This window comes from Chaetodon auriga, chromosome 3 (assembly GCF_051107435.1).
Source record: "Chaetodon auriga isolate fChaAug3 chromosome 3, fChaAug3.hap1, whole genome shotgun sequence".
Taxonomy (NCBI): domain Eukaryota; kingdom Metazoa; phylum Chordata; class Actinopteri; order Chaetodontiformes; family Chaetodontidae; genus Chaetodon; species Chaetodon auriga.
This window is the reverse complement of record NC_135076.1, coordinates 15,554,552-15,566,727: the sequence shown is the minus strand read 5'-3', so window position 1 is coordinate 15,566,727 and position 12,176 is coordinate 15,554,552. Positions and strand designations below refer to the sequence as shown.

Here is a 12,176-nt window from a genome sequence, read left to right as displayed (position 1 = left end):
TAGTCACATGGTGGTTGTTTTTCCCCTCAATTCATCCCTCTGGCTTTCTTTTCCTCCTATTTTTCTTTTTTCTCTCTATAAACCGGGCCCATTAGGCAAGCAGCCAGCACGGTCTTAGACGCTTTCAAAGGTTGTTGCTTTAAAAAATACCTCTCTTTCTTTAATCTGTCGTACTCTGCCTCTCTCTCTCATCCGTTATCATCCATAAAGCACAAGTTTGTTGGTTTGGCGCACAAAAAACCGGTTGCTGTGTGCGTGGGCATATAGCATTTTATATTCTGGTTTGTTTTGTTTCCTTTGTGTATGTGTGTGTGTGTGTGTTTATTTTCTGTGACTGTGCAGGTGTCTGAATTTGCTGTACAGTCATGAATATTGCAGTGTGCCTCGACTGCCTGGTGTGTTACTCACACACATACACATGGTGTGCAGAGACAAATGAGCCTAGCAGCCAACCACACATACACTGACGGAGAGGGAGCGGCTGGGTTAGGTCGGGGTCATTCAGTGCCTTTGCTCTGGCCCATTGACTCAGGATTGGTGTTCCACTTTGGGCACAATACAGGGCTTTGCACCAAATACACACATGCACACAATTACCTTCCCAAACACACATGCATATACGCAGTCATACACACACACACACACACACACACACACACACACACACACACACACACACACACACCAGCACAGAGGTTATACAATGCAGATGCATCGAGAAAGGAAGGGCTACTGCTGCACATGCACTCCCGAATGATCCACTGTCTAAACCACAGAGTCAGACTGCACAGCTGTGTGTGTTTTGCATATCACTCTTTCTGCTCTCCGGCTCTCGTTCTTTCTCCCTCATCTCTGTTTCCCCCCTCCTCTCCACTCTATGACTCTCCCGGTCTGTCATTGTGTTTCAACGTGTTGTCATTTTCAGCAAGGTCAGCTCTAATGAAAAGCCAATGCACCATACACACGGCCCAGTCATAACAGTAAACACCAGGCAGCAGAGGTGTATCATTTCCACCACACCGGCTTACCTATCCACGTAGCTGTAGGTAACAGGCCCCAAATCACACACTGTCACGGTATGAGTCAGGGGAAGTCCCGCAGCTAATATGCGCTGACACAGTTTCTGAGATGAAAACACTAGTAGGCCCTTATTTGCTCAAGTGACAAATGTGGCTCATTGCATCTGCTTACAAAAAGAGCTCTCGTCAAAAGCAGACCGCATTCATGATTTGTTTTAAAGCGTTTCCACTATCAGCACAGAGAGAATATTGGAGACTGACAGGAGAGAGAGAGAGAAAGGAGTGTCTGTGACAAAGGCTGCGAGCTGGGTTTGACCCTGTGCTGCTACAAGAACATGATATTCACTTCAGCTCCCAGTGCCATTCCCAGAGAGACAGTTCCCGCTGCGTGAACTGGCTCACAGTAAAGCTTCCGGACCATTTCGCCTGAGGCCAACAAGCCAAAGCTACATTTGAAATCTGATTGTATGTGTTTTTTATTTATTTTTTTGCACAAGAAGATATCTCCTTTTGGCAGGAACCTTCTTGGAAGTCATGTTTTCTCACCAGTGTAATAGGCACATACACATGTCAGAGGCATTGTCACTCAAAGCATGAGGGGGTGGAATTCAATGGGAATTCCTAGCTGCAGGAGCATGTCGTCTCCACAGAGCCAGACATAATTCACAAGGGGTCTTTGAGTTTGAGGGTGTTTGCGTTTGTCACTGCTGGTGCTCCTGAATGCAGCAGTGATGGCAGCAGGTATTTGGAGAAGGGATGGTGAAATCCTGGAGTTTTCTCTTTTATTTTGCTCCCAAGTCCTGTTGCCTGTCAGCTTAGCAGGTGATTTTTTTTTTTCAAAGATGAAAGAGGGAGACAGAGGCAGAGAAAACCTCAGAAATGATGGCAGAGTAGCAAAGTGGGCAGAAAGACATCTCGAGGTTCGTCCCCCTGCAACCGAGGCAGGAAAAATGGAACATCTCGCACTTCCTTCCATGACCAGCGACAGTGCGAGCTCACTTTCTGGCAGTGCCGTTTCTTCATCTTTTACTATCTTGTAGAACAGCACAGCGGTTGAGATAATAACGGTGGCTGCATACTGCGCCTTCAGCGCCAGGTAGTAAAAGATTCGACATTTATAGTCTTCCGTCCATGCTCTCACAAAGCCGGCGTTTTTTGCCAGTAGAAACAAAAGAGTGGAAAGTGGAGAGGAGAGAAGGGATTTGCGCAAAAGTCCTTTTTTGTGTGTTTCGTGTATATGATGTGTGCACCAAGAGACAGGAGTAAACGTAAGGTAAACTTGAATTATTGACAGAAAGTGAATCCAATTGAAGTGTATTGACCTCCGTTCTGCTCAAGAGCTTCTCTTTTGTGACACCTAACTTTATAACCCCCCTCTCCATTCAAGCCTTCTGTTCGGTTATATATCTTGTGGAGTTTTACAACCTGTTACTTACTGCATGTGTGTCTGTGTGTGTGTGTGTGTGTGTGTGTGTGTGTGTGTGTGTCTCACAGTGCCCTGTGGGAAACGGAACTGTTTCTCAGTTGTTTCCTTTCCCCTGTATAAAGCAAATGTCTAATTGAAACTAATTAGCCAGACAAGGAGGTGCAATAAAATGTCACACAATACCTCACAGATCACCCACCTAGATCTGTCTCACTTCGCCGCTGTCTCATGGTCTTCCTGTCACACGCGGGCACACAGTGCTTCTTTGTCTAATTGAATCTAATATCGCTGTAAGCCCGCGCTTTATGTCACTGAGTTATTCCTCCAGTTATCTGAGAACAACTCTGCTCAAAGCGTCTTATCTCCTCCGCAGAACATTTATGACATTGTTGTAAAACTATTGAAAGTTTCCATTGATCTCCTCCGTCACCCTGTTCCTCTTTGTCTGACCTGGATGTTTTCTTTCTGCTTTCTTTCACAGAGACGCTGATGGACACAAAGTGGGCCACGACAGAATTAGCTTGGACTGCACACCCTGAGACCGGGGTGAGTTTACTGTGCAGTGTGTGTGTTTATGCAGAGTAAGACTGATTTATTAATGGAGACACAGATGGTGAAAGAGAAGAGATAATTGCATATAAAGCATAACTGCTGTTGGATTTGGTCTTTGTACTTTAAACGTTATGATATACACATAACTTTGACTCTATACTTGTATGCAAGAGATAAATTCAGTGTGTGTGTGTGTGTGTGTGTGTGTGTGTGTGTGTGCCTCTACAAATAGTGTGTCTGCATGTCTCTTGGAAGTTGAACAGTTTTGAACGCTTTCATTAGCAAATCACTCAACAGGCTATGTTTTAGGATTCAACAGGATGCGCTTTTTAGCGAGCAGAAAAAGATACACTGCAATCCAATTTCAGAGACCCGCCCCGTCACAGATGTTCCCTTCTTCTTGCCTCAGTGCACTTAAAACATGTGAAAAACGCCAGTTTCCTCATGATCTAACCTTATAAACGCTAAAATATGTCTCAGCTTTGACCCGTTCACACCCAGGCATCCAAATCTACCACACACAAAGTGCCAGTGACAGTCTCATCTTGCTTTCCCATGTGGTCTCCACAATGGCCTAAAGAGGAGCAAAAAGAGTCTTGACCCCTCCTCAGCTGCACTTCAAAGACCCCCAGCACTCCTCCCCTCGCCTTTGTGCGGCCCTCTGACTTGGCGCTTGTGTTTTGAAATGTGGCCCCCCATTTTTTATATTTTGTTTTTAACCCAATGCTCTCGCAGGGAGACTCAGCCCCGGCTGTTGGAACCGGCCCACTCTTCGTATTCCTCCCTTCCTTTATTTCCAAGTAACTAAGCACTAATGAAGCCAGACACACTGGCCACCTCAGCTGCTGCAATCAGTAGGACAAACCCCCTCAAAGCCTTTCGTGCCCTCCTTCCATCCGTCCATCTTCTTTTGCCTCCCTCCGCCCCCCTCCTCCTCATTAAGCTACAAAACAGCAGTGATGCTCCCACCGGTCCCATGCAGAATGGCATAGGAACTAAAAAATGCCTCCCCCTTTCTTCTCCAAGCAAACCCGCAACAGATGCTCCTTTTCAAGAGATATACATACAGTGGAGAGCCTTTTGCACTTCAGATTTCCCACATTACCAACCAAAAGACTGAAGATGAGTTTCCCCACTACCTTCTTTGTTTTTTGTTTTGCTGCAGAATGTGCCACAGACGGTGGTTGTCCCTGAGTTATCTTTCCACCCTTTATGCTATTCCTCCTTTTGTTTCTGTTGTCTTGTTTGTGTGTTTATGCACAATGTATCGTATGTGTGTTTATTCCCATGCTTTTGAGGTCCTCGCAGCCTGTTACTGTTCGAGGTGACGAGTGTTTAAGAGGAGCCGATGCAGTGGCTGAGAGGACAAACAAAGCAATATACTGAGAGCTGGGAGCGAAGGGGAGAGCAGTGAGACTGAGATTAAGTAAAATCCAGAGAAATGTCCATACAGAGAGAGGGAGACAGCGAGAAAAAAAAAATCAATTCCTAAGAAAAAAAAAAAAATCTTTGAAATAAACCCACTCACAAACAGACTACGCACTCTCTCCCAGGGATGCTGTCCAGCCAAGTCTGAGTCACAGCATCTCTGTCTTGTTTTGTGTTGCACAATGCATACAGATAAAGCAACAGACATAAAGCTACAAATAGGGAACATAAGCTGTGTCTATTTGTGACAGTGAATCCAGGGACAACCGGCATATAGGCGCTACTATTCATGTAACCACTCTTTGTGAATCTGTTAGAGCAAACTCGAGTTCTGATAAGTGCAAGGCTTTCACATCCCATGCTGTGTGTGTACATGTATTCTTTCTCCTCTGTGTCTGCACTTCGGTATGTGGATTACTCATTCACACTGTCTGTATCGGTCTGTATAGCCTGTAGGGTTTTTAGAACATATATGTCTGTGTTCAGGTGTGTGTGTGTCTGTCTGTGTGCGCATGTCAATGACTGTCTCTAGCTGCACTTGGGTTCTTGCTTGGATTTCCAATTTTCATTATGTCTCCAGGTATTGTGTGTTTCTTTGTCCTTATAACATATCATTTATCTTGCAAAACAGATGGGTGATGGAAGGGGAATTCCACTTTATAGCAGGGCTCCCCTCATACCTGGAATGACACCCACAGGGTTTTCCATAGCCGTACACTGATAACAATATACAAAGTTAGTCAGCTCGTGGAGATAATAACTATTGTTAGTGTCTAAGTGTCTACTTCACAGACCCCCAGCATGCTAAAACATGTTATGAACAAGCTAAAATGTCCTTAAAATTAGTCACAGAGAGCTTATTCATGCTAACAACAAACAGAAAAGTAAAAGCACACTAATTGCCAGCACTGAACTTGTTGGAGCTGCAGCCTTTAAGCTAATGCCCAAAGCTAATACTAGTTTATACACGTTGTCATCAAGGTTGCTAATGTTCGCCTTGAATTCAAGGCTGAGGAATGAAAAAGATATCAAAATATATCAAAATGTCCATGAAAATGTCTGAAAGAACTCCTGCAGCACAGCCTGCTTCCTTATTCTCTATTCATATCTGTAATTTGTTCTTAAGGGTCGAAGTTATGCCAAAATACTGTGAATATATTTTTCCAGCAGGGCTTTGGACCTTCAAGGAGGGTGATAATGCATCACTGAAGCATTGTTCATTTTCACCTTAAAGTAAAATTTAAAAGCTTTGATTGGAAAGGACAAAGAGAAAATGGAGTGGATCGCAAATCTTGCATAACGATTCATCTTGCTCGAAATCGATGCCAAGAAACTTGACCCTTTTTCACATGACCTACTTAATTCATTCAGGCTTGGTAAGCAGACGCTCAGAGGGTTTGGCCACGGGTGCGTGCCTCGGGGGGATGACCTCTCTCTAAACATACGCATACACAAACAGCAGAAACACACCTTCTCAAACAGGCAGAACAAGTACACACTCAGATGGACTCACACAAGCACATTTAAATATACACGCACGACCTCATCTACACACATCCACAAACACTTGGCTGTATTGCTCTTTTGCAGTGGGTGATTTATTACACTAAACTAAATACCCATTGACACTTCATGCTTTTAGCCATCTCATTGACCTGGCTGGTGATTATCGATTCCCTCTGTTCGCTTCCCTCTCCCTCGCTCTTGTCGGGCCTTCGTTTTAATGCCGCGGCTGAGCTACGCCCATTCTCCCCCTCTCTCGTGGCCTCCAGGGTCTTGGATGAATAGCCCTGTCTCCACCACATCCATATCACAGCCTTAATTAAGATGCTCAGAGCTCAGATGGAAACAACTGACTCTGGAGAACAAATTGGTGCGTTTATGCCGGAGTTTGGAGACAGTCAAATGTTTCGCGGCAAACTTCGGTCCCGAGAGTGCAACTGTAGACATTTAATTTTTTTATAGATGCGTCTTGGCATTTAAAGTGGCAGGGGGGCCGAGAGATGTGAAAGACCATCCTGTAATCAGGAGGTCACAGGTTTAATCCCATGGATTTAGGTAGTACTGACAGCCATGAAAAGAAGTACAGACTTTAAGTTTGCTCTATTTTCTTTCTTTGCTCAGTGTCTTTTAAATGCTTTAATGCATCGCCATACCTTATGCAAAACCCTTTGAACTGCCTTTGTATTTGAAAGGTGCTATGCAAATAAACTTGCCAGGCCTCGGCTTAGTTAAGAAATAAATGCACTCTGTTTGTCTGATAGGAAAGGGGAGCAGATCCCTGAGCACACATGCACAGAGATATATTATACACACAGGAATCGCTATTTGAAGTGAAATGATTTAATCGTGGTGTCCTCATTCGAGATTGAAAAATGCATTAGATTACAGTGTCTCACAGCAAAGCTTTTACAGACTAGTTTGCTTGCGCTCATTTAATGAAGCTGGTAATCAAAGTTTAGAAAATTTAATCCCATTTTATCCGGAGTAATTCACCCCCTGGGTACCGTAGTAGCATTGAAAGATGTAGAGGAGTGTAAAAACAGAAAAGCATGAAGGTTAACCGGCGCCTATTCCCTGTCTTTATTAGAGGACGTTGCGATCATTGCTCTGTAATTGAGGCGTAATTGGTTGTGAAGCAATGTGGCTGCTACTTCCAAACAGATATGAGGTAAACATGCTGTGGTGGCTCTGTGGTGAGGAGGTGACAGTTTGCTGTAATTGTGATGAATTTGCAGTCCCTTGTCCCTGGCTTTTCGCTAGACTAACCAGAGATGAAAGGCATAGCATGGCAAAGGCAAGGGAATGTAACTGAAAGTACTCGAAAAGGAATGAAAAGAAAAAAAAGAAAAAAAAAACATTATTTATTTCAAGTCCTAACCTCTGCCCTGGTTTTTTCATGCTTTCTTTATCATGTAAATTGACTAAACATAGCAAGATGTACAGAGATGGAATGACTGTCTCTCCATATATCAACAAACATTTACTGCCCCTAACGTGTCTATGTTTCTCTTGTGCTTTCTTTACAGTGGGAAGAGGTGAGTGGCTACGATGACGCCATGAATCCCATCCGGACATACCAAGTCTGCAATGTACGTGAGCTCAACCAGAACAATTGGCTACGCAGTGACTTCATCCCACGAAAGGATGTGCTGCGTGTATATGTGGAGATGAAATTCACAGTGCGTGACTGCAACAGCATTCCTAACATCCCAGGTTCCTGCAAAGAGACCTTCAACCTCTTCTACTATGAGTCTGACTCAGACTCAGCCACAGCCACCAGCCCTTTCTGGATGGAGAACCCTTATGTGAAGGTGGACACTATTGCCCCAGATGAGAGCTTTTCCATGCTTGAATCTGGACGCGTAAACACAAAAGTCCGAAGTTTCGGGCCGTTGTCCAAAGCTGGGTTCTACTTGGCATTCCAGGACCTTGGTGCTTGCATGTCACTCATCTCAGTGAGGGTCTTTTACAAGAAGTGCTCCACCACCATCGCCAACTTTGCTGTTTTCCCAGAGACAGCAACTGGGGCTGAGGCAACGTCCTTGGTCATTGCACCGGGAACTTGTGTCCCTAACGCCCTGGAGGTGTCCGTCCCCCTGAAGCTTTACTGCAATGGAGATGGCGAGTGGATGGTTCCTGTAGGAGCCTGCACCTGCTCGGCTGGTTTTGAACCAGCCATGAAGGATACCCAATGTCAAGGTGAGTGTTTTCACAATGGATATTTTAGTCAAGGATCCCAGTCCAGGATTTTATTACTCGTTCATAATCTAGAGGTTCGAGAGACATGCCTCAACAGGGTTCACACGGTTCAAGGTGTGTTCGCTGCTTAAGTGACCCAAAGTAAGTCAATGAATTTTTACAAATCTAGAGAGCAGTGTGATATTTTTTGCGGCTTATTCCACAGTCTTACCATCCTGGAGGATGACGATGGGGTCGGTGGGATTTCCCTGTGGTGATCAATAATGTATTACATTATTAGAGAAAAGGTACATTTGCATTTTAGGCACATAGTACCTGGTGGTTCTATGCAGACTGAATTACAATGAGTGAGTAGTAAGGGGTCAAAGTCTTGGAGAAGGACGTTTCATCTGGACACATGGACACACTGATCTTTGGAGAGATTGAATCTGTATTCTTTCGGCAACAGGTTACAGCCTCCATCACTGGATTGTCTAGTGGCCACATTATTATGAGCCATTTATTTGCCTTGTATTCCTTGACACATTAATCCAATGACTACAACGTAGAATAATACACAGTCAATGACACTGTCAGCAGGCGGCTGTTCACTCCTCTGACCTCAGTTTTGCCTGGCAGCTGGTTGCTAAATAAATGGAAATGCAGGGGAGGCTGTCTGATTCTGGGAGCTGAGAGGCCCTATGATGGTTTCAGGTCTGATGGAAAACATGACGGGTTCAGAGAGGTTGAGAGCAAGGTGAATTTAAACAGCAAGGTCTCTGTGAAAATGGAGTGCAGGTGACAGCAGGAGGAGAGCGAAGGATAAATGGAAAATGTGCACGTGTTGAGGGGTGGGGGGGCGTAAAATTAGGCTTAAGGGGCATAGGTCAAATGGAGACAGCAGAATGAGAGAGAAAGAGGGACGAGTTGGCGAGGTTATTGATAAGCTAGGGCTTAGTTTGATTTGTGCATGAGCAGCAGTCATCCTCACCTGTCTCATTCTTGAGAGGCAGAGATGAGGCAGAGAAGAAATTCTGTTAAGCACCCATAACGGTGATGAGGAGAGTGGGCACATACTTTCCTCTGGCAACTTCTGGCAGACCCTAAATACTGAATGTGTGCTCGCCTTTAGAAGGAGAGCACATATGTTTGTGTGTCTATGCGAGAGAGCGAGCATGGTAAATCTGAAGCATGGTGGGTGTGTGTGCGTGTGTGTGTGTGTGTGTGTGGTTAAAAACTCATTTGTTTGTTCCTAGCAGCTCAAGGTTAAAGCCCTGGTGACTGCACCCTGATAAAATGTTCTCTAATCAAGCTTCACTTGAAACCACAAGGGATAAATCTCCCTCTTCTTCCCTTCTCACATCACTTCTCCTCTGGTCCACTCTCATTTTCTCCCCTCTCCCACCATTTTACTCCATAACCTACGCCTTTCTCATCATGTACTTGCCGTGACTCTTCTTTTCTCTACTTTTCTGTCCTCGTTCCAACACACAGTATCTCCTCCAGCTCCCTTTCTCTGCACTGTACTCTTTTTACCTCTCCTTCTCCCATTCCTCCCTAATCTGAAGGCCGTTGCTCTCATTAATACCCCACCGGTGTTACAGTAAGGATGTCTGCATTAATATTAATCGATGAGCCTTTTTTTTTTGCCTTTCCACTCGTTTGCTGCACATTTTTCACCCACAATATTCTTTACTTTTTTTCTCCATGCTCCACACTTTCCAATTTCAGCATACATTCTAATCAGTTCCTTAAGCTCTATGTTCTGCATGAGAGGATAAGACACAGGGGAGTGGGGTAGAGGGGGGAAAAAAGCGCCTGCAGGATTAGCATTTTCTATGCCTCCACCTCTTCCACCTCTCCCTCCCTTTTTTTCTCTCGCCCCTTGTCTCTCTTTCTTCCTCATTCTTTAGTGGTTCCTCTAAGGGGAAGATGGATGAAAGGAAGAGGATGACCCCTTTACTCACTGGAAGTGATTGATCAGCACTTTCAGCCCTTCCTTAAGAAAAAAACTGCTTCTTTAATGGGAATGCTCTCTCAACATCTTTCATTTGGCTAACATGTTCAAAAAACAATATTCATCCCCTGCGAGCGGAGAAATTGCTTGTAGTTTACTTTGTGCTAGGCGAACTTAAATGAACTTGTGTCATGACACCAAGTCGGAGAAGCTGTTCTCCCACCTGCTAAAACTCGAGGTCATTTCTTATCTGTTTATCAAGCAGTACTTCCTGTTAGCCAGTGGTGTGAATGACTCTGATTAATGGTGGAAGAGCAAATACACTCAGTGCTAATGTACACGGTGAAGTCAACCGGTGGTTTTGTGCTAATATTGAACTTTCAGAAAGGAGAAACCAACAGGAGCAGGAAGCGATCTGCTGTAGACCTGACCTCCAACCGTGGTTGTTTTCAACAGGGAGCAAAAAACAAACCTAGAGTCTACAGTGATAATTATCATTCAGCGGGACAAACGCAGCAGTCTGTCCTTGATATTGATGAGCAAACGCACTAGTGGGTCAGCTAATCAACTGGCCCCTGTAAACTTTGCCTGTCTCACCTGCTCTCGACTCTTTTTATTAAGCGTTGCGGCAAACTCATTCATCTTTTAATGAGACAGTTTATCAAAGATATGGAGCCTGCCAAAGTGTTCTGGATCACAGTGCCGCTGTCAGTGTTTCCCTGTACATCTGCAACTTATCACCTGAGTTATAAATGTCCAAACAGCTACTATAAATGGAGATAGGGCATTTACAAAGGCTAGCATCTGATTAACTCTGCTTCACCAATGAAGAGCCAGTTAAGGTAAAACTATGTTAAAGGTAGGTCTGCACAGAGAGCGCGGCAACGGCAGAAGGATGCAGACATTTTGACTTATTGAGGAAAAACTTCTAAACACTGATAACACTGAAGTAACTTGAAGGTGTGTGTGTGTGTGTGTGTGTGTGTGTGTGTGTGTGTGTTGGTGTGTGTAGAGACATGTATCTTTGCACAGACTTGCGTTTGTGTACACATCAACATATGTAATGTGTGCCTCAATTCTCTGTGTGCTTGTTTATATGTATTGCATAAAAGACTGAAATCAGATGAAAGCAACATGCCAGCATTTTGGCTCTGAGGGTCGCGTATGTAATTTGGATTGACAAGTCTCTTCGTGTGAGCATGGGTTTATGCAAACGGCTAGTAAAATGCATTGCCCATAAGAGAGGAAGAGGGGAACATGTGGGGTTCAGGGAACAAAAACAAATCATGTGCATATGCACACAAGCATCACATGCTACACACATCAAAGAGGGCGTTTTAGTCATGTCTACCAGTGAGCTGAAACAGTGTTTCAAATGCAGGAAATGTGATAATAAAATTATCCACTATAGTTTAGACATTGCATCCTGTTAACACTTGCACACAAAGGCTTGGGATTAGTTTAAGATGTTATATTTTGTTCCGAAATGAGAGTGGCCATTTGAAAAATGTGACTCACATAATAAATGTAGCAAAACTAGTTTTAGCCTAAATTGTTATATACAATCCTTCAACTGCTCGATGGTTAATTTCTAAACCATTAAATTCACTGTCAACATTTTATGTTGTTATTCACACTTTTCATTCTCCATTTTCCTCTCATTTGCCATCAGCTTGCAGTCCTGGCACTTTCAAGTCCAAACAGGGAGAAGGCCTCTGCCAGCCCTGTCCAGCCAACAGCCGTGCCAGCTCAGGAGCGTCCAGCATTTGCTCCTGTCGAAATGGCTACTACCGCTCAGACACCGATTCTCCCGACTCCCCGTGCACCAGTAAGTAAAGACCACTTCCAACTGACTGTATCACATCAGCATGTTTGAAAGTCAGAGTGAAAATGCTGTTATTACAGTCCTTTCGAAAACCAGACAACTTGTGTGTGTCCCTAGTCAAAATACAGAAATGGGTCTCCACATCATAATCAGACAGTAATCAACTGTATTGCCGCCATAAAACAAAAATCTTAACTGTGTGGTTAATGTTCTCCCAAACTTGCGTCTTTGAATCCCTCGGTGGCTGATAAAAACCCTTAGGAGTATGTTCCCACCACACCACACAGA

General features: G+C 44.2%; 1 protein-coding gene across 14 annotated transcripts in view; it reads left to right on the top strand.

Moving 5' to 3' along the window:
• ephb3b (eph receptor B3b) overlaps window positions 1-12,176 on the top strand; it is a 62,063-nt gene that overhangs the window by 27,916 nt on the left and 21,971 nt on the right. For all 14 annotated transcript variants that reach the window (XM_076725693.1, XM_076725677.1, XM_076725654.1 and 11 more), the window contains exons 2-4: window positions 2,927-2,991; window positions 7,455-8,127; window positions 11,736-11,891. In XM_076725693.1, the coding sequence (XP_076581808.1) occupies window positions 2,927-2,991; window positions 7,455-8,127; window positions 11,736-11,891 (894 nt within the window). The remainder of the gene's footprint in view (window positions 1-2,926; window positions 2,992-7,454; window positions 8,128-11,735; window positions 11,892-12,176) is intronic.